This window comes from Lipotes vexillifer, unplaced genomic scaffold (assembly GCF_000442215.2).
Source record: "Lipotes vexillifer unplaced genomic scaffold, Lipotes_vexillifer_v1.1 scaffold216, whole genome shotgun sequence".
NCBI classification, from domain to species: Eukaryota; Metazoa; Chordata; class Mammalia; order Artiodactyla; family Lipotidae; genus Lipotes; species Lipotes vexillifer.
Window position 1 is genome coordinate 4173078 of NW_006779100.1, and position 22040 is coordinate 4195117.

A 22040-nucleotide genomic window follows, 5' to 3' on the forward strand; every position below is an offset into this window, starting at 1 on the left:
GGCCATCGCTGAGCACCAGCGGGGCCAGCGCCCTCATGCCTCCATGTGGCTACATGCAGAGGCAAAAAACAGGCTTCTCAGGGCTCCTTCCAGGGCTGGCCACATACCAAGTGCAAACAAATGTGAGTTCTCTTCCTATCACTTAGACATAAACCAACGCAGTGGCCTCAAGTGTACCTTTTTTTTTTTTTTTTTTTTTTTTTTTGCGGTACGCAGGCTTCTCACTGTTGTGTCCTCTCCCGTTGCGGAGCACAGGCTCCGGACGCACAGGCTCAGTGGCCATGGCTCACGGGCCCAGCCGCTCCGCGGCACGTGGGATCTTCCCGGACCGGGGCACAAACCCGTGTCCCCTGCATCGGCAGGCAGACTCTCAACCACTGCGCCACCAGGGAAGCCCCTCAACTGTACTTTTCATGCTTGTATTTCTGGTTTAAAGCATCACTGCAGACTTGCCGCTGAACCCAAATTTCAGTTGTTCCTACTGTCCTATTCAGAGGACTAGCTTCAGTTAGTAAAAAGACAGACAGGTGCACACTGCTTTCCTCATTATCTTACCCCTGTCTCCAGGAGTTTCTGCCAGTTGGGTTTCAAATAGAAGAGAACTCCCCTCCAGGCTCCGGGGAGGGTGGCCCCCCTCACCAGCAGGATCGAAAGGATGATGTAAGGGAAGGTGGCTGTTATCCAAACCACCTGTAAGGAAGGAAACATAGGTTATCACCACATGAATGCTGGTGTCTTATTCTTGAAAACCTCCAAGAAAGAAGATCTACCTCTTTTTTTTCTGTAATTTTAGGAGGCAGGGTGGCAGAAAGATCACAGCCTTTAAAATCATACAGGGATCTGATTCCCTGCTTGCTGGTACTAACTACCTCTAAACCCACTCCCTATCTGTAAGATGGGGAAAATACCTAGCAGGAGACAAAGTAGCCAGTGTATACAAAACACTGTACATGGTCCATGATGGGTTTTCAGTAAATTATTGCCACTATTATTAGTTATGACACTACCAGCGTGTTAAAGGAATGTTTAAAAAATCATATAATGGTTCTTGGGATTGACCCATTTCTAGAATTTTCTAACCGATTTGGTGACGAGAGACTGAAAATAATGGAATGTGTTTGGTGTAAAGGAAAACATGTCCCCTTGTCTCTGGCTATCCAGGCCACTGAATCCTGAGTTAGATCCTCCAGGGCCCCTTGGTAGGCCTGGATCAGCAGCCAGAGTCCTCCTCACCTTGCCAGATGTTTTGACACCTTTCCAGATGCTAAAGTAGATAATAGTGAAGATCAGCATGATGCAGAGGGCAAGCTGCCAGCTGATGCCTCCCAGGTCCTGGAGCCCCTTTGACCGGTGGATCTGCAGGACGTGGCGCCTGAGTGAATGAGAAAGAAGGGCCAGTGACGTGGTCTGAACAGTTACCTGAGCATACTGCGTGTGATGCCTCTGGGAGGACACCAAGAGAAAAAACGGACACAGTACTGCAAGGATCAAGTGGTCAGCAAGCCTCGGGAAGAGCTGGGAGGGGCTCTGCCCATCCTGAAGGAGAGAACAGGGCAGTCAAGCCGACCAACCCTGGGAAGAGCGCTCGGCCCAAAAGCAGACTTCCAGGTCTCCTTCCTAGGCTGGCACCCAATGAATGACTAACATGACTGGCTTCTGGATGCATGAGGATTTGTATGTGTGGGGGTGGGTCCCTTCCCCACCCCAAAACAGCTCCCTTTGGGCTGCTATTGCCTGAAATTCCAGCATTAAAGAAAACTACCTACTCCAGGCATCTTCTTCCAAAGGGTAGATCCCACGTATTAAGTGAATACATGAAACCAGAAACTCTTTGTGTAGTTTCAAACTATTGAACTAGTGGGAGGCTTTGCTTCCAAGACAGCTGGCTGCAAGGAGGGCCCAGGAAGAAGGGCAGTTTTGATGCAGGGGAATAATTTTGGAATGTGAAGGTAGGGACTGGCCTGGGCACAACAGAAAAGAGGGGGATGGCGCAGAGACCCAGACTGTGGAGCACTCAAGGTAGTCTCCCAACTCCCTCACTCACATTTACTCCCCCTCCCCGATAGCTTCATCTCTCAGAAATCCATCAGCCAAGAGGTGAAGAGCCCCTGGCTCCCACCTCCCTCCTAAGAAGCCAAAGCCCAGGGGTGTGGCCTGCCCCTAACAGGCCCCCCCGCCACTTACATGCACTTACGTATAAAATTCTTCTGCAGGGGATGTTGAGTGGAGTGTCCAGGTGACGTTGTCCTCGGAGAAGTAGTTGGTGCAGTTGCCAGTGTTCCAGGAGTTCTTACAGCTGGTCCAGGGCAGCTGGGCCGCAAAAGAGGAGATGAGGTAATAGAGCGCCCAGGCCATGATGGTGTTGTAGTAGGAGGCGATGTAAAAGGCAATGATGCAGATGGCGTAACCAATCCCTGGGGGAGAGAGGGTGAGGGAGGCCAAGTTTCAAGGGCAGCCCAGCAGTTAAGCAGGGCATCAGAGGCACTGCAGCCCGGGTGAGGGGTAAAGGTGGGGCTGCCATTCATTTCATCCTCCAAAGACTCCAGGAGACAGTGGAAAAATGGCAATATGGTAGATTCCTTATTTGTATTTGCAGAGTTACATGTTTTAGAAAATGTGTACATGTGCTATTAACGCTTTTTCTACTTAGTTTACTTTTAATTGCCATTTATTCTATTTTGCTTTTAACAATCTCATACTGCTTGAGCAGTCAAAACCTTAATTACTCAAGTTATCTCCCAGGGATACCTAAGGCCTAACTGATTCCAGAAGAAGGTCTCCAGCTCGACCTATTGATAGAAATCATCACTTCCCAGGAGGACCCACTCACCCACCCATGCCTTTCCGTTACCTTTGAAAATCGGGCAGATTTTTCTCCATATCGAAATGCATCCATTTCGGTGGTACTGGCCGAGCGCGAGCTCCATGTAGAACAGCGGGATCCCCCCGAAAACGGCCATGATAGTGTAGGGGAGGAGGAATGCCCCTGAGGCAGATGAAAGGCAGTTTCACTCCCTGCCCACATCTGACCCAGGACAGCCCAACTGATCTGGACACACAGAGCCATCTGATGCTCCAGAGTCATGAAGCCACCCTGTCCTGAGTGACCTCACACGGTGCTCCCCTGGTCTTAATCCTTTGCCAGAAGCAGTAGTAGACAGAGCTCCACAGCGAAGTGAGGTTTGGGAGGAGGCAGAGAGTACGTGGGAAGGAAACTGGGTCTGGGAGTCAACAGAAGAGGCCCTAGGACCGGTTCCACTCCTAACTGCCTGGAGGACCCTTCTCTCTGGGCCTCTTTTTCTTCCACTAGAAACTGACAGGGTTGAGGAGAACTGAGGTTCCCAAACCCAGCCACTCATCATAATCACTGGTAAGCTTAAAAACACACACATACACACACCCCCAAAAAAAACAAAACACACACACACCCACCCTGACCTCCTGAAGCAGAAGCTTCAGGTATGAGTAAAACAAAGATTTTTTTAAGCTCTCCAGGTGATTCTGATGCAACCAGTACATGGACCAGCATTTGGGACCCTTGAAACAGATCTCCTGTGACAACCTGTACAACAGCTGCAATAGTCTGTTGACTACTGCACATCACTGAATTAGTATCTTTGTTCATCTGTATCCCTGGCTCCAGACACCTGACTACTGATGTTTGGTTATATTTCCATAACTCCACGGAGCCAGAATGCTCCCTCCTGAGCCAGATTTGCAGGTGTGGCTGAAATTTGCAGGTAGTTTGCTACAGAATGAGAAAGTGCAGAACTGCTGCATCACTGAAGATGCTGGTGTCTCCTGGCTCTTGTGGCTGAGGCAGAATTTGGGTACGCCATGCTGGGGATTGCTCACCTGCAGCCTGAGTTTCAGTCCAAAGGGTGAGCCGGCTGTGATATTTCCTTGATAACTTTCCCTCCCATAAAGTGTTCTGAACCTAGAAATCTGAAATCTGTGCAACTCAGAAAGGTTTCATCTAACTTACAATCACACTGGGTAAATCTGGCTTGAGAATAATAACCATGTTGTGTTCTCATTATGACATTTGTCCAAAGGGTTTGCTTGACTGGCTTTACAGTAGGGAATGAGTGTAGAGGAAACATCACCGGTGACCCAACCCCTTATATAATGCTCAGGCTACAGGCGGGTCCTCCCAAACTGGAGATAAGATGATTCCAACTTCTGCCCCTCCCAGGCCAGGAACGCTGGGCTTCCTGGCACTCCCTCCACCCCCCACCCTCTCGGAATAGCCTTTGCAGCTGAATGGACCCAGGTCCTTAAAAGATGCAGCAAATCCAGGCAACTCTGTGTCAGGTCATAGAGGAAATGAAGGGGACACAAACGAATTATCCCTCAAACCTCATTTTAGTTGCCCTCCTAAATCTGTTGCCAGAGCTCCTGTCAAAATAAATGACTGGGACTCCCCTGGTGGCACAGTGGTTAAGACTCCACGCTCCCAATACAGGGGGTGTGGGTTCGATGCCTGGTCAAGGAACTAGATCCCACATGCATGCCACAACTAAGGAGCCCATGAGCCGCAACTAAGGAGCCCATGAGCTGCAGCTAAGGAGCCCACGTGCTGCAACTAAGATCTGGCGCACCCAAATAAATTTTATAAATAAAGAAAGAAAGAAACAAACTGATTTGACTCCCACTTCTGGTCCTTTTCCTATTCTGATAGCAAGTCCATTGTCAAAACAGAGGCCCCATACCTACCTGCTCTGCTCTCTGGGGCTCCCATATCTATGCCTACAATCAGCTACTATTTTTGATAATCTGCAAATAAACTGCTCTGTAGGCATTAGGAATAGTAGGAGGAACAAGAAATCGTCTCTGGCCTCAAGAATCTAACACTCTTGTAGGAGCTATAAAGCATGTACATATACGGTTTGGTGCTGGCATTAACGTGGCTGGGTTCAGCTACGGATCACGCCCAGATTGTAACTTAAGACTGTGGACTTGAGCTGACGCCCTCTCTGCCCTCACACAGGTCCAAAGGCCCAGCAGGAGTGAAAGAGTCCAGCTCTCTGGACTCTTCTGAGCAGAACCAGCCAGCAGGAGTGAAAGAACTCAGCATAGTGCTGATGTTCATTCCCCCACGTCTCACGTGGGGGAGAGCAGGGCTTGTATAATGCAGGGATGAGAAGGGGACTCTTCCACAGATGAAGCACTAATGATGCTGAAAATCTGGTGAGGTCAGGTTCAGGAGGGCTTTCATTCAACTTTCATTCAACTTCGTGACCCAGAGAGCCACAGACATGCTGACTTAAAGTTTTGGTTTAACTGGAGATTTGTCTTTTAGACTAGCTTGAAAGTCTAAGCAGCCATGTTCCCAGATACATTATCAGTTAAACAAGACAGAAAAGACATTATTTATCCTCTGGCCTCCCAAGAGGATCTACAGACCACCCCTGGGTCACAGCCTCTGCTTGCAGCCCATGATACTGACCCCCTCCATTCTGGTAACAGATGTAGGGAAAGCGCCAGACGTTGCCCAGGTCCACAGCATAGCCAATGACGGAGAGGAGGAAATCCACCTTCTTGCCCCAGGTCTCCCGTTCCCCTGGATGAACCTCAGCCACTAGCGTGGTGGTGGCAGCCGGGATGGAATGCTGAGTGTCTTCTCCTGCACTGGGGCTTGGAACTGCTGAGTACCCATTCGAAATTTGGCTGGACTCCGCCTTATCCCCCGGGGCAGGGACACCCTTCTGTAGAACACTGTTTCCTTGACAGTCTTCTCCATCCATATATGCTGTTAGCTCCTTCTGGGAATTTAAGGGTGTGGTCTCCATCCTACTAGCTAGTAGATGATGCTGATGCCCATGTGCCGAGGACCGACCTGAATTCTTGGTGCTCAGATCTATGAGTCTCCTCAGCACTTGATGTCAATGGGGTTGAGAGCTCTGTTGGAAAGGCACACAGAGAAAGGAAAACAGAATTAGGCATTTTACTTGCCTTTGGTAACTCATCATACATCTTGAATTACATTAGTTAATGGTATTACGAAGGCATCTGTTAAATGTGAGACACCCTGTTTGCTATATGAGAGTCAATAAAATCAACTGTGGCCGCAAAAAAGAAAAAAAGTCAACTACGGCCACTCGCCTTCTGAGACAGATCGCATTCTGCCTGTGGAATGTGTATCTCTCTCAATAAATCTGCTTTCACTTTACTATGGCTTGCTCTTGAATTCTTTCCTGCACGAAGCCAAGGACCCTCACTTGGTGGCCTGTCCCAGGAACTCATCCAAGACCTGGGACATGACCATCCTCCCACGATCCATTTTCTGTAAACTCTTTACAAAGGATATTAATAAATCTGCTTCTTGCCTATCAAAAAAAAGTTTTAAAGTAAAGTAAAATCAACTACATTTTTCAACCCATGCAAGGTATCAAATCACAACCAAGTAATTGAAAAGGAAAAAACAAAACAACAGGACAAACAAAAATAGCAAATAACCAAGGTTTGCCTTAGCTCTATTAAGAACCAAGTATTGACCTCAATTTGAGGGACTGGAATCCCACCCTGGAGTTTAGCAGTGACTCAGAAGAACAAAGCTTCACTTCAACAAAGTTTCACAGAGCACTTACTTTGTCTTGGATGCTGTGCTGGGAAAAAAGTAACAAAGAAGCAGTTTCTGGCTGCAAATAGATAAGGACAGTCCTCTCCATCATTTAAACTGAACACTCAAGGTATATTTTATATAAACCATAGGTGTGACTTAAAAAGGAAGAGAGCATAGGAAAGAGATGAAAAGGCCACCCTTTGTGAGGACCCCTAGCTCCTTAGCTGTAGACTTTTTCACTCTTCCTGGAGCCCAGCTCTTAGAAACCTTTGGGCAGATTCTAGCTGCCTCCAGCTGTGTCCAGTCCGTCTGTGCCTTGCCTTTCTGCATTCCCATCATGCCTCTGCAAGTCCCACTGAGCCTTAAATGTCACTGCTGCTCACCATTCATTCTTCTTGCCACTCCCCAGCAACTCCTGAGGCTAATCCACTTGTGTTCTGCAACAGTGGGCAGGCAGGGTCACCTCTCATCCACGCTGGAAGAGCCAGAGAGAAGAGCGTGGAGGTTACACATGCCAGTGTGACTGGTGTCTCTGTCCCCACATGCCTCAGGGCTGCCGTGCCTTCATGTCACTGCCATGGGCCAGGGTACAGGGAAGTCAGCTCAGCTCTCTGAGATGTCAAACATGGAGTAGAAATCCGAGCCCTTTCGGACTTTAAACCTATGGCCTGTTATAAAGTAGTAAGGAGCCAGGACCTTCCAGCTAACTTCATTCTTCTGGGCTTGAACTTTGTTTCTGCTTAGCGCAAATCACATTATACCTTTCTAGGAAGAGATGTCCAGGGATACTGCTACTGCTATTCATAACTGCAAAGATCTGATACTAATCCTCCAAATCCAACAGTAGGAGGCTGGCTAGGAACTGGTAGCTCATAAAAAATGTGAGTGTAAAAAAAAAAAAAGTGAGTGTATGTCTCCTACCCTGGTGGGGCTTTCGATGACTACAACTTAACTATCCACGTGTGGAAATGTGGAGACAAAAACGTAGTGGGTGAAAAATTAGAACACAAAGTATGTAGATTCACACTGATGACTATGCACATAAATATTGGCAAGGATTAGAAATGAACACAGGGGATGCAAACTAATTAGAGTTTCGTGTTTACTGGGTAGTTTCTTTCTGTAAAGTAGAAAATAAAAATTTTAAAGGGATTGATTGATGCCAAAAATATCACAGCAACAAAAGAGAAACCATCTCTATGTAGCGAGGGTGTGTGTGTGGTGTGTTAACGGGTTGGGGTAGGTGTCCTGGGTTCTACCCTATCTAACTGGCCCCCGCCACCGACCCTATCCTGGGTTCAAGGAGACAAACATGACCCATAGAAGGATATGACTTTCTGACAGAGTGATCTAGATAAAAACCTGTTCTGCTTATCATTATGCTGCTGTCCCGCCTTCCCTGCCCCCATCCGTTCCGAGACCTCAACTAGACTTGATGGACTTTTAAAATAACCACACATCCTCTCATCCACCATAAGGTACCATTTACCAGGCTAAGGGATTTTTATTTTAAGGTGTTTCTGTTTTTGTCTTTGAGAGAGATGCGTTGTCAATATATTTGAATACACAGCTGAATTAAACCTGAACTTGGCAGTCTCTGGTTGCGTTGTTTGAAGAAGGCCTCTGTACTTCCCTCCAGCCTATATCAGTGGCATGTTTTCGACATTAAACAGTGAAGAACTTGCAGACCAGATGGCAGAAATAGAGCTTTACCACATGCGGATGGTCAGACGGCACCCAGCTGACAGATCCTGCCTATGACCGAGGTCCCCCTTCCCTGGTCTTTTTCCACCTTCAAAATTTTACCCAAAATTTTCTGTAGGAACATCTTCCCATCTCTAATACTGCAACTTTCCTCTCATTTAAATTGAAGCTCAAAGAGCAACTGTATCACCCAACCTTTCTCTGGCATGTCCACCACAGTCTCTAGAAGGGAAACATCACCCATCTCTGAAGAATACATTGGTGGGGGAATAAACGTTTAGCCATACAGTGGCTGTGTCACCCTCCTGCTGCAAGAGTTGTGTGAATTTTTCTAGATTTCATTTACTTCCTCCCCTGGGGCACTCTGCAGGAAGTTGGAAAATGTGTGTGGGCTGGTGAACTTTGGTTGGGCAATGTATGTTCATCAGGGTTCTCAGGGGTTCAGCCCCCAAGGTATTTGATCTTGATTTCTCGGCAACTGTTATGAGCAACTCCTAGAAGAATAATACACCAGACTATTTTTGCTGAGCATTACAAAAGGTCTTCTTTCCTAAAATATCCCTCAGCATTAAAAAAAAAAAATTCATCAACAGCTGAAACAGCCCAAGTCATAAGAAAACGTGTTCAGAGGGTCCTTTAGCCCAGTCATGACTTCAGCCCTGAGGCTGGTCTCTCTCCATCCAGCTGTGCTTTCTGGGGTTGTCTTATTGGGCTCCTGCCCCAATCATAGAACCTGGGGTACAAATAGATAAGTTACAGCCACACGAAGCCACCGAACAGGCAGGAGATGCACATCTCCTTTTCTTCAAATCACTCCTCTGCCTTTTAGAAGAAAGCTCCTCCCAAAGACTAATCTGTCATCCAGGAGCAGATGGCCGGGCCTGGGTTCCCTTCTGCCTGCAGGGTGCTGCTGTGGATCCAGACTCCTTTCCCATTTTCCTGATTCTACAGAGCACTGAGCAGCTTTTCCTACTAAGACCAGCAGATAGCAATAGTTGAGAGCGAGCTGGCCCAGGAATTCTAGAAGGAAGAGATGTTAAGAAGGTTGCTTTCTAAGAACGTTGTCTTGAAAGCTTTCTTTTTTAAAAGGTATTTTTATCCTGCTGGGTAGAGAGACTGCAAATGAGTCCAATATTACAGCTGTGTCCTCTTCCAGGCAGACTTGAGTTTCTCCGTGGCCAGAAACAGCCCCAGAAGCCTTCCTGTGCACCTTGAATGTATGCCATTTTCCCTGGCTGAGCAGGTGACCAGCTGTGGGTGGGGCCATGCACGTCACCCAGATCCATGGTAGGATGACAGCTTGCCACGCAGGAGCCTCATCCCCCAGCAGGGGCCGAGCAGTGATGCACTTGACAGAATGCTCGTATTAGCCCAGGGAGTGGGCTAATTCACTCCACCTCCCCCCCCGACCCCCCAGTAAAAAGGATTGTTTCTATTTAAACCTCTCCTGATCAAATCTCCATTCCTCTTTCCACAAACTTGGTCTCTGTAGCCAGGGGAACCAGTATCTGAACAAGCATGTAACTACAGTGATTAGTCATGAAACCACCCAGCCCTTTGGAAATGCCCGTGACCCTACTTGTCTGTTTGATGCCTCAGCACACCCTAAGCAGAAACACTATAGAAATTTTGTACTTTGACTTCACATGTCCAGATCAAAGTGAGTTCATTTCTCAGGACACTCAATTTTCATTTTCAAAAAAACAAACACAAAAAGAAAACCCCCCAAAACCAACATGAATTATGGGTTTACCACTGAGATAAGATTAATTATAGGTCATATACTCAAGTGGCAATTGGCACTCTCTATTCAGAGGGAGTCTAGAGTTCCCAGGACACCAAGGATGATGGGAGTTACAGAGTCTTGGTGCCTGTAATGCAGTAAACACTGAACCTCGCCCTCTGCCACAGATTGGCACTAATTCAGCAGACACATACTGTCTGCCTACTATGTGCTAGGCTCTTGCAGACAAGGCAGGCTCAGTCCTGCCTTCATGAAGTTTATGGTACAAGGCCAAAATATGACTGATAGGAAAACACCAACATGCAGAACAAGGGAGAGGCTGGTGCTGCTTCCTAGTGCTGCCACACAACCTGTTGTAAACCAAGATTTCCGCTGACTTGACGCAGCATGTTCAGATACCTTGCATTTTTGTGTGTGTGTGTGTGTGTGGTATGCGGGCCTCTCACTGTTGTGGCCTCTCCCGTTGCGGAGCACAGGCTCTGGACGCACAGGCTCAGCGGCCATGGCCCACGGGCCCAGCCACTATGCAGCATGTGGGATCTTCCCGGACCAGGGCACGAACCGTGTCCCCTGCTTCAGCAGGCGGACTCTCAACCACTGCGCCACCAGGGAAGCCCTACCTTGCATTTTTAGCTTCCAAGTTGCCCTTGGGTTTTAAAGGTCTTCCTTTTGTTGCTATTGCACAGCTTCTGTCACAGGACCCTGGATTTTCACTGCTTCTGGCTCATGTCTTCACAGTGCAAAATGGTGGCTTGTATTTGCACCTGTTGAAGGGACCGTTGAGTTCTCTAAGGGTCATAAGCCATGGGACTCCTACTCGCCTTTCAAACAAAATAGAGACTTCATGATCTGAACAGAGAGAGTAGAGAAAATCTTGTTTTTTGGACATAAGGGATAGAAATGAACTCCACTATCACAGCCATCTCCTTATCCAAAGAGTACCTTGTATGAGACAGTTTAATTTTTTGGAGAGGAATTAAATAGGCTATAATCCTCAGGGCCATTTGGGCCAGTTACCATGAGAAAGGAAAAGGGTCTCCATCCAGAACTTTCCCTGGGGGAGGATAGCTTCGAGCTTCTCACCACACAGGGTGTAAAATTTAGAGGATTAGCCATTTGTGCTGGGGCTGAGATCACTCCAGAGGCTGGGCAAAAGTACAAAGGATTATTTATTTTGACTTTAACAAAAAGAAGTGGATCTGGCATAGATAGGCATAAATAGCCCTGCTGTAGTGAACACGAACAGGAAAGCCTAGACTAATTACCTTCCTGAGGCATCATTTTTAACAGTCCTTGTGTGTCCACAATCCATGGCTCTCCTGTTGCATAGATCTGCACTGGAATCCCAGACCCATCACTTACTGGCTGTGTGACTTTGGGCAGGTTGCTTAACCTCTCTGAGCTTCACTTTCCCCATGTGTAAAAGCAGACCCTTAAAATTCCTGCTTCCTAAAGGTTGTTGTGGAAATTAAGTAAACGTATGACAAACACTTAACTCAGTGTCTAGCACATGGAAAGCATCAATAAATGACAGTGAGTTGATGGCCACTAAGCCACCACATATATGCAACCCATTCTGCTTTTCTACTCCTCACCCCAGTCCGAGAAACTGGGGCCCACAAGGCTAAGTGATTCGTAGCCCACAGCACAAGTGAGCCACTTGAGCCAGAAGCTACAGCCTCCATCCCCTTCCATAGGCCCTCACTGGTTCTTGCTTGTTCCTCTCGATCAGTGGCTTGGAGTCACTGGGAAACTTGAAAACAGCAGATTCCTGGGCTGCTCTCTTGGAGATTCTAATAAGGAGATCCAATGCAGTGGGTGCTGCATTGTTAACAAGTACCCCAGGTAACTAGGGGCAGGTGGGCCACTGAGCATGCCCAGTGCATCGCCACCCTGCCCCTTCGCTCCCTCTAATCATCCTGTATCCTCCAGGCGTGGCTTAAGTTTCTATCCACCCCCGCCATGTAGCTTTCTCTCACCACCCCAGCCCAAGATGATCTCTCTCTACTCATTTGTCATTCCTCACTGATTTTCAAGTATCATTAGTTATCCTTTTATGTCTAGTTGCTTTGCATCCCCCTGGAAGCAGGGGCCATGGCTCATACATTCTGTACTCAAATACTTGCTGACCCGTGTGTGCACTGCACAGCTCCCAGCACAGAGCGTCTATTTCAGGTTTCCCAGGCATGGGACCCAGGGAACCACAGCTGCCATGCTGGCCGGTGTAAGCCTCAGGTGAGGCTCTACTCTTTCTTCCCAATCTCAGGGGGCTGCCCCTCCTCCCTCCTCACCCATTAGGAAGATCTGCTGTGCATCTCGGGGGCCGAGGGAGGACTGTCAGAATAATTTTAATGAACTCTGGATTGGAAAAGAGTGACATGTCTAGGATTAAAGAAGAGCCCAGGTTGTGCTTTTAGACTTTGAAACAAGTACCAGCAGGCATGCCCGTCAAAGGTCTGTGTTGCAAACATTCATTTGTGAGTTGTTTGTTTGGAACTCGCAATATATTTTCTACCTACAGAAAGAAATGTTGTAAACGGTGGTTAACTTCCTAATCTAGTTTACAAAATCCTAGTTTAACCATAAAATACAAAAACACCTAAAATGCAAGCTGTAGAACACAGCATTGTTAAGTGCTACAAAAGGGGGTGGGAGGTGACAATTAAACTGATTAGAAGTTGTTTAACATTCTTCCTGGTTCCTGAGGAAAACCAAATTTTAGGAGAGAAGGATAAGGAGGGAGAGAAGCTTGTGTATAGAACCTGTGGAGGTGCCTTTAGAATTTGAGGACACAGGTCCCTTATTACATTTAACTACACAATTTACAACTTTCTGCAGAAAATAAAACTGCCTTCACTCTGTTTCAACATGGACAAGGCCAGGAAAGAGGCTTGGGAAACTCGAACAGGTGATGTGTTAGATTAGGCAGAATGAGGAGTACCGGGCTTCCTTCGTGGCACAGTGGTTGAGAATCTGCCTGCCAATGCAGGGAACAAGGGTTTGAAACCTGGTCTGGGAAGATCCCACATGCCGCGGAGCAGCTAAGCCCGTGCGCCACAACTACTGAAGCCTGCGCACCTAGAACCTGTGCTCTGCAACAGGAGAAGCCACCGCAATGAGAAGCCCACTCACCACAACAAAGAGTAGCCCCTGCTCGCCACAACTAGAGAAAGCCCGCACAGCAACGAAGACCCAACGCAGGCAAAAAATAAATTAAAAAAACAATCATTAAAAAAAGTTAGTTTCCTTTAAAAAAAAAAAAAGAAGAAAAAAAAGAACGAGGAGTATCACTTACACCTTCTAAATACTTTTATTGTTATAATGCAATTTATGCAATAAATAGAAATCAAGATTTAAAAAAACATGGGAGCACTTCCAAACACAGATTTTTCTTTTCCTTAACACAGGTATATTACTAAGACTACTTTTGTGTGAAACAGACATGATTAGACCCACAAAGAAAGCAGAGAGAGGGAGAGACAGGAGAGAGAGAAAACCAACCCCAGGGAGAGGGTGTTATGAAATGAGGGCAGATTTACCGTTGGCAGCTGACAGAAGAGAGAAGGGGAGGAGAAAGGGATTCGAAGTGGAATTAGATACAATGTGAGTGAAGAGGAAAGGAAGGGGGAACCAGGCCCATTTCTCTGGGTGGGGCAGGGAGGGGGAGAACTAAATGAGGAGAGAGATGGGGTCCAGCAGCAGAGTAGGGCGGGGGATGGGGGCCGCCTCTGCAGCCACAAGCTGTTTGTGACTTGGGTAACGTTGCTCAAAGGTGCCTGTGCTCTTAGGTCAAGTTCTGAAATGTACTTTACAATGTGTCACACACACATGGTTCGGGAACATTCATGAAAAATCAGTTCATCATTACACAGAATTGATCTAGTTCTCAGATGTACTGACATGAGGGCAAGAGTTAATTTCCCATCCCTAGGATCTGATGGTCTCAAAAAGTAACCCTCTGAGGGCTTCCCTGGTGGCGCAGTGGTTGAGAGTCTGCCTGCCAATGCAGGGGACACAGGTTCGAGCCCTGGTCTGGGAAGATCTCACATGCCACGGAGCAACTAGGCCCATGTGCCACAGCTACTGGGCCTGCGCGTCTGGAGCCTGTGCTCCGCAACAAGAGAGGCCGCGAAAGTGAGAGGCCCGTGCACCGCGATGAAGAGTGGCCCCTGCTAGCTGCAACTAAAGAAAGCCCTCGCACAGAAACGAAGACCCAACACAGCCAAAAAAAAGTAACCCTCTGAGCTAAAACGGACATCACTGAGACAGTGAGGGAAATCTCAATATGCGCTGTATATTTTATAAAATATTTTATCAATGTTAAGTTTTCCAAATGTGATAATTATGGGGCTCTGGTTATGTAGGAGGATGTCCTTGTTCTTAGGAGACACGAGCTAAAGTATCCAGGGGAGTATTTGGATATCTGCAAATTCTCACAGGTTCAACAACAGAATTATATATATGTACATATATATAGTATAATTATTACGTTATATCATATTATACATAATGTATCAAGTTATATATATGTTAACATGTGTAAAAATTAGATATGTGTCTAATTAGAGAGAAAGCTCAGGCCGAAATGTTGCAAAATGTTAACAACTGGTGAAGCTTCACTGGGCCACTTCGCCAACTTTTCAGTTGAAATATTTCAAAATTAAAAACTGGGAGGAGATGGGATCGGGCGTGTTCAGGGTGGTATGGTCGAGGGGTGGGATAGGGAGGGTAGGAGGGAGACACAAGAGGGAGGAGATATGGGGTTATATGTATATATATAGCGATTCACACTGTTACACAGCAGAAACTAATACAACATTGTAAAGCAATTATACTCCAATAAAGATGTTAAAAAAACCCCAAAAAACTTATGATTACCAGGGGGTAAAGGAGGGAGGGATAAATTGGGAGATTGGGATTGACATATACACACTACTATATATAAAAGACATAACTAATAAGGACCTACGGTAGAGCCCAGGGAACTCTACTCAATGGCCTACATGGGAAAAGAATCTAAAAAAAAAAAGACTGGTTATATGGGTATGTATAACTGATTCACTTTGCTGTACACCTGAAACTAACACAACATTGTAAGTCAACTATACTCCAATAAAAATTTTCTTTAAATCATAAAACAAAAAAATTGGGGGGAGAAAAATAATTCTAGCCCTCAGACAAGCTGGGAAACCTCCAGTCAGTCAAACCTCCCTGCTGCCTGGAATAGCATATCTCCCCTCTCCCCGTCTCTTCCCTCCCCTTTCCTTCCTGCCCCAGCTCCTCTCCTCTGAAACAAGGAAGAGAGCCAGCTAATTTAGCGTTTAAAACAACACACCCAGTGGAGAGAAAAAAAACAGATGCGCAGGAGACTCAAGTTCGAGGCCTGGCCTGGAACTCGGGGCTGTGGGCGAACTTCAACAAGCCACGGAGGACTCAAACCGGCTCCCCAGAGAGGCCCCTTCCAGCTCTGCCCTTCCCTAATTCTAGGGAATCCCTTAGTTAGAGAGAAAAAAAATCAGTTTATCTTATTTTTGTGCAGCAGCTCCATAGCAAAGGAAATACCATCTTCTTTTTCCTTGAATATGCCCCAAAAGACCACACGACAACACGAGAAGGGAAAGGCCCACTGACTGGCTCCCTCTCACTGAGCCCATCTACTAGGATCCAGCTCTGGATTTGCCCAGGGCACAGAGGTGGCTCTCCTACATCTGCCACCGGCCTCATCACAGATCCTACCTCTTCCCTTTCTACCTCAAATAATGACACGAAGAACTGGACCTCAGGATTCCAGGAGACCTTCCAGTGCCAGACCCCAGGCACTGGCAAGTGGCATGGGGACCCTGGCAGTCGAGCTGGCCCTGGGACACCACCTCCGTGTCTCCACATCGCTGGGGTTCATCCCTCACTTTGCAGTCCAGGAGTTTTGGGGGTTAATGGAGAGCTATCCTGTCCTGGCTTTTAGAAAGCCTAGGGCTTACAGTACCCACTATCAAGTGCCCTTGGTCCCGGGCTGGGGTGGCAGCAAGGGAGCTGCTGCCAGGTTCCAGGGGAGCCAAAGGAAAGAGGAAAATAAGGCAGCCGGACTGCCTCTGCTTGCACAGGCCTTATCTCCACTCGTTTCATCACCCCATTAGACACCCGGCTGGGAAAACACTTGGTTTACAAAAATGTTGACGTTCAGTAAGTGAGCCTTCATCTTCCCAGGTGCTGACAGCTGACAAAGGTCAGGCAGGAGGAAGTGCCCCCTGCACAGAGCCTTTACTCAGAGATCATTTCTGCATGTGGACCCACGTCAGTTCGCTGAGCTCTGCCTAGAAATGGGGGGCTGTGCTGGCCGACGTTGGGTCTCATGCCCACCCTAGAAAAGCAGGTCACCCTCTGACCAGGGGAAGTCATTTATGCCAGGGTTCTTTAAAATGCTAAGTTTCATCTATTTTCCACCTGGGTCTATTGTCCATCTTTCCCTCCTAGAAAGATGGCAGTTCCCTTTCCTTAGAGTGCTATTTGGCCTGGTTAAGCCCAGAAATGGGATTCCCCACAGGAGCAGGTGAGTCGGCATCACTTGCCTGAGGAACAGAGAAACGGGATGCTTTATCAGACCTTTGACTCCACTCCCAAGCCTGTCCCATGGCACACCACCAACCTCAGTGGAGTGCAGCCCACTGGCAACAGCTCAGTGACTGCAAAGAAAACCAGCCCAGCCCAAATCTCTACCGTCTGGGGGCCGTTTCTCCTGCCCCACACCCTGGGCAGTTTGCAAAGGGAATTCGAGGAGTCTAGGAACTCGGGCCCCTGTCAGCTGGACAGGGTTGAGGTGCAGGACTTAACTTGTGCATGTCAGTGCGCAAAGCCTCTGCCTTAGAGGGAAAGCCAGGGGTCCTCAGAGGACCCTAATCTGATGGAAACATCTGGGTAGAGAGTCCTGGCCCCCAGGCATTTTGCACCATCACTTCAACTCGTGTTTGCTTAAAGCAGAGAGGCTAGGCTCAGTCACAGAGTGAGTGGAGGGGACGCGGAAATCATGTTAGGCAGGGCCCCCCACCCCTCGCTTAGAGCTGAGGACCTCGAGACCCAGAGGAGCTGATCTGTGACGGGGAATAATTAAGGTCTGAGGTACCTTCTTAAACTGACAGAAACACGACTGCATAATTTTCCCTTTGGCCATCCAAGCATCTTTATTTAAAAAGTCAAGTCATGACCATATCCTGTTGATTCATTAAAGCCAAATTAAAATTAAACTTCTCCAGGCAACCCTGCCTTTGTTCTCCCAAATTATACCATTCGAGGAGTATGAAGGCGGAGAACTGCCATTTACTGGCTTAATGTCTGGAATTACCTGCATTTCTCTTTGGAGGGGGACACATCCAGGATGTTTTTGCAAGCCTGCCATAAGACACAACACCCTCCAGCCAAGCATCCCATTCCACGGTCACCTCACCCATTTGACTCTTTGACATGCCTCTCCGAGTTTCATCAAAATGCTCAGACAACTCTAAGAATTCCCCAAAGAGGAATTTCTGAGGTTTTGCTGATTCCATTAAAACTGCAATGTTATTCCGTCCCCACCGCCCACCCCTAGTATAAATATTTTTAAGCAAGGAGACAAAAGAGATGGGTTTGAATATCTGTGCTGGTGTCACATCTCTGAAATGTCCTAGATGGATCACCTGAGTGTTGAGGGGACTTTTGATTAATTGTGAAGCAGTTGCAAGTAACCTGCTCTTAGGTTCAGCGAAAAAAAAGGAAAACCCGTGCCCAAAACAGCTTGCAAAAACCCCGTAAGAACCTGCATCTCATCCACGCTGGAAGCGGCCACCCCAACCCGAGTCTGTGGTAGGAGAATCTGAATCTTTGAGCACCAATGGCTTCACACAAAAGCGAGCAACGGGACAGAGTCAAAGCTGTGTGTTTCCCTCCACTCCCCAAACCCAAACAGCCATGTGCCATGGCGCCCTCCACTTCATTAAACACAAATCCCAACGTTGTTTTCTTAGACATTTTTCCTATGTAACTGAAGGCAAAACACGTTAAATATTTGATCTCTTCTTACTCTGATGAGAGCTAGCAGGCTCATAAATAATCCATTGACCTGGTTCATTTTTCTGGACAAAATTGATCATAAAAATACATACACACAAGCCTTTGTAATGTCTGTCTCTTAGAAATTCCACCCTCTGAAATTCTTTAGAACCCCAACTGAAAAAGAAATTCATTATGCAGAAGACCCAGGGCAAAAAGAAATGTGTTTCTTAGTGTTCTTTAGCTCCAGAGATCCTTTTCAAAAGTAAATTTGAATATACACATTTTTCAAGCAACTGATGGTTACACACTTCAACCATGTAAAACAGCTCGCTGGAGTTTGGGGTTTCACATAAATTCTGAATGACTGAGCATGCATCGGCTCTGCCAGGGAAAACTACCCAAGCGCACGGAGACTCGTCCCACGTATGTGTCATTCAGAGATTTCTCTAGATATTTGGGCATTTGCGTCCACCACGACTCTCCCCCCAGAGATGCCTGCACACAGCCCCCCTGCACGCGATGGCCGTCAGTGAAGAGCAAACAGAAGCCATGGGTTGAAAGTAAAGCAACTTTTCCTCCCGACCGCAGGACCGTCCTGAAGGGCTTTCCTGGCTACTGGGCCACCCGAAGCCGGGCAGCCGGGGACGAAGAAGCGCTCCGAGCTGGTCGCCCGCCCGCGTCCCCTTGTCCCCGCGGCCGATTCCGCGCGCGCCCACCCTGTCCAGAGCCCCCGCGCCGGTGCCCGGAGAGGCCGGGCGGGATGAAGTTCGGGAGAGAAGTGGCATTAGAAGCCTGGAGAAAAGCGGACCCACCTGCCGGGAGTCCGCGGAGGCCGGTCCGGAGCTTCCGAGGCGGGCGACCCTCGCGCCCTCGAGGCACCGGGGCGTCGCTGCCTGTGCCGGCGCCGACGCCCGCGCGGCCGTATTTGTACTCTCGGCCCCTCACATGGTCTGATCTCTAGATATCCGCCGCCAAAGAGCTCTTAAAGAATTTTAAGAGCTCACTTTTGAGCCGCAGAAACTTTACGTTTCCCCGCGGCTGCGGCTCTGCGTTCCTCCTGGGGAGGATGGGGGATGGGGGGGGTGGGCGCGCTCACCGGGGAGGGGCCGCTGGGGGTGGGAGTGGAGGGGGAGCCGGGGCCCGGGGAGGGGAAGGACTCCTTCCCCGCAACACACACACTGACACACACACACACACACACACACACACACACACACACGCACACTCGCTCCCCGGAAGGGGCAGCGCCCTGGGAAGAGAGGGAGCCGGGGGCAGTGAGGGCCGGGCAGCAGGCCGAGAGGAGCTAAGAATCCTGACCCTCGTGTTCGTTAAGCTTGCGGGGGAGGAGCTGCTCCACAACCCACAGGTGTAGTTCCTCCCCCAGCAAATTGCTCCCAAATTTTTATTTAGTTTTCGGCTCAACGTCACTTTCTCAGAAGAATCTCTCTTGACCACTGACACCCCCCCCCCCACGCCGCATCACCCTCACCCCGCGTCCTGCCCTATTTTCCTTCCTGGGACTTAGCCCCTGGCTCTCCGTCCGGCTCCACCGCTGGGAGGTGAGCGCAGCCAGAAGGGACCTTGTTTAATTCCTCGCCCTCCCCGGTGCCTCCAATACAGCCCAGCCTAATGGCTCACAGTAAATACTTGCAGAAGGAATGAATGAATGAAGAATTCTTTCCCATTTTGTTAACCAGCTACAGTTAAAAGCAATATCAGAACAGTGGGTGGTGATCTGGAAAACGTAGTATATGCCGGTGGTGTTGGGCGAGTGGGTGAATTGTTAACAATATTTTAATTATCTGAAGAGGGTCAATAGGAGCCTATTGTGTTGAACCATGAGAATACATTGCCTCGATAATTTTTTAAAAACTTAAGTTTAATAGTGAACTTAATGTTATTATATTTTCAGTAAAATTATTTTTTACATTTGAAAAGAACAGCTGCAGTACTTGCTCTGTGATGTCCCTGAAGCTGAGATGGGAGGGTGAGGGCTGACCCACCTACTTCTCCCTAGAGGAGGCCAGGGTCCCAGCCAAGTAGAAGGCAGAACAGAAACAACAATTGCAAGTTTGCAGCCCCTGTACTTGGACAGAACGGAACCCAGAAAGCTGAGCTGGCAGCCAGCTGAGTTGAGCTGGAGTCTGCAGGGACTGAGTTGGAACAACTCCGTTCCCGGGCGTGGGCGGTGCCCCAACCTGGGAGGAATCAGCGTGAGGTTTTGGCGCCACCTAGACGTCAGGGTGGCAATTGCAAGGAAAGCGGGACGGGCTTCATAGAGCACCGGGCTGCTCTGGTGAGCTGGCTGGCGATTCCCCGGGCAATCTTGGGCATTTCATCCCGTGGCCAAATCCCGGGATGACAGGGTCCACATTAGGCAGCGCCTCCCTTCAGATGAACACAATGTGTGAGCACTGTGTGTGAACAGGGACTACTCAAGTGTAAGGTGTGGTTCTGAGGAGGGGACTGGGGGCAGTGGGTGACTCCAGCCCTTGGCTAAGGCTCTTGTCTCTCCACCCAGTCTGTCCTCCACGTTGGGTCAACGTGACTTTTTTTTTAAGGTTTTTTTTTGATGTGGACCATTTTTAAAGTCTTTATTGAATTTGTTACAATATTGCTTCTGTTTTATGTTTTGGTTTTTCAGCCACGCAGCATGTGGGATCTTAGCTCCCCAGCCAGGGATCGAACCCACAGCCCCTGCAGTGGAAGGCGAAGTCTTAACTACTGGACCGCCAGGGAAGCCCCCTCAACATGACTTTAAAACACCATTCCAGAGTCTCATGAACTTGTTGAACACTCCTGGCCTTCTTTTGAGGACCTAATACCCATTCCTGCCCAGCCACCCCGGCCCCTCTCAGAACTGCTGTTTTGCTGAGGGGTGCTGGCCTAGAGAGTGGGACTCCCATGGACCTCGGTTAAATTCCAGCTCTGCCCCTGTGCTGTCCGTGGGGGTTTGTTCCCACACAAGGTGAATCCCTTCATCTCAGCCAGTGCGGCCTTCAGCTCCTTTGTGTGTAAAATAGGGATCACAAGGATGGTGGGCACCGTGCAGCCACAGGGAGGGAAGGGGCTGGTGTGTGCAGTAACAACAGGGCGCTCTCCGTCCAGGGAGACCCCACCCTCCCTCCCTCCTCGGCCTTGGACCACCCCAGGCCAGCCTTCCCCCCCACTCGCTCCCTGGCTGAGGGGTGGTATCAGAAAAAGACATTGCAATTACGCAGACTGGACCTTTCCCTTATTCCTCACCGCCTCCCTGGCACAGTCCATACAGAACTATTGCAGATGGTCCATCCTCTCTCTACACATGTGCTGTCGCTTCTTCTTGTCCCTGTGGGTGTCATCCCACAGCTGCCCCCCTTGCCCTCAACAAATCCAGCCTCTCTCCTTCCTAAAGCAAAGTCTTCCCTGTCTTGCTTCCCATGCTCGTTGCCACATCTGCCCTTTCTCCAGCATCCAGACTCCCTCCCTGGTGGAGCTCCTTAGTTCCGGCACCTGGTCCCACTGCCGGGGTGTGGGGGGGGCTCCACTCGACCGCCCTTCCTCGCCTCCAGATCAGGGTGGGTGGACAGACATTATCCACTGCCCAAGAGAGGGCAGCCCTGTACCCTTCCCAGCTGTCCGCCTCCATCAAAGCTCCTTCCTGACTGAGCACCTGCTCCATGCCAGGCCCCGAGGAGGACACACCCTCTGCCCTGGGGGGTCAGGGAGAAGGGCTGTGCTGAGCATGGAAGGCATTTGGGAGCCCTGAGCGGGAGAGGCGTTGACGAAAGCAGTGTTCCCGGGGAGGACTGACATGGGCTAGAGGAAGCAGACGGGTACCTTAGACCGTGAGTGCAGGTGTGAAGCAGGTGTGAGGCAGGCAGGCACCAGCACACACAGGGAAGAGACGGGAGTCAGACACCGAAGGACAACCTGTGGGGCTCGGCGGCTGATGTCTGGGGAAAACGGTGCATCTGTCAATGATGCCGTGAACCTGGGCGACCATGGTTCAGCAGGTCTTTCTCT

The 22040-nt window shown here is 48.8% G+C and overlaps 1 protein-coding gene across 1 annotated transcript in view; it reads right to left on the reverse strand.

Annotated features, from left to right (window-relative positions):
- Nucleotides 1–19234, reverse strand: part of SLC6A4 (solute carrier family 6 member 4) — a 35471-nt gene extending 16237 nt beyond the window's left edge. The window contains exons 1-6 of the mRNA XM_007452455.1: nucleotides 18848–19234; nucleotides 5450–5903; nucleotides 2852–2986; nucleotides 2195–2414; nucleotides 1234–1372; nucleotides 556–690 (exon numbers count right to left, since the gene is read on the reverse strand). Of these exons, the coding sequence (XP_007452517.1) occupies nucleotides 556–690; nucleotides 1234–1372; nucleotides 2195–2414; nucleotides 2852–2986; nucleotides 5450–5792 (972 nt within the window). The 5' untranslated portion in view covers nucleotides 5793–5903; nucleotides 18848–19234. The remainder of the gene's footprint in view (nucleotides 1–555; nucleotides 691–1233; nucleotides 1373–2194; nucleotides 2415–2851; nucleotides 2987–5449; nucleotides 5904–18847) is intronic.
- Nucleotides 19235–22040: the final 2806 nt, after the last annotated feature.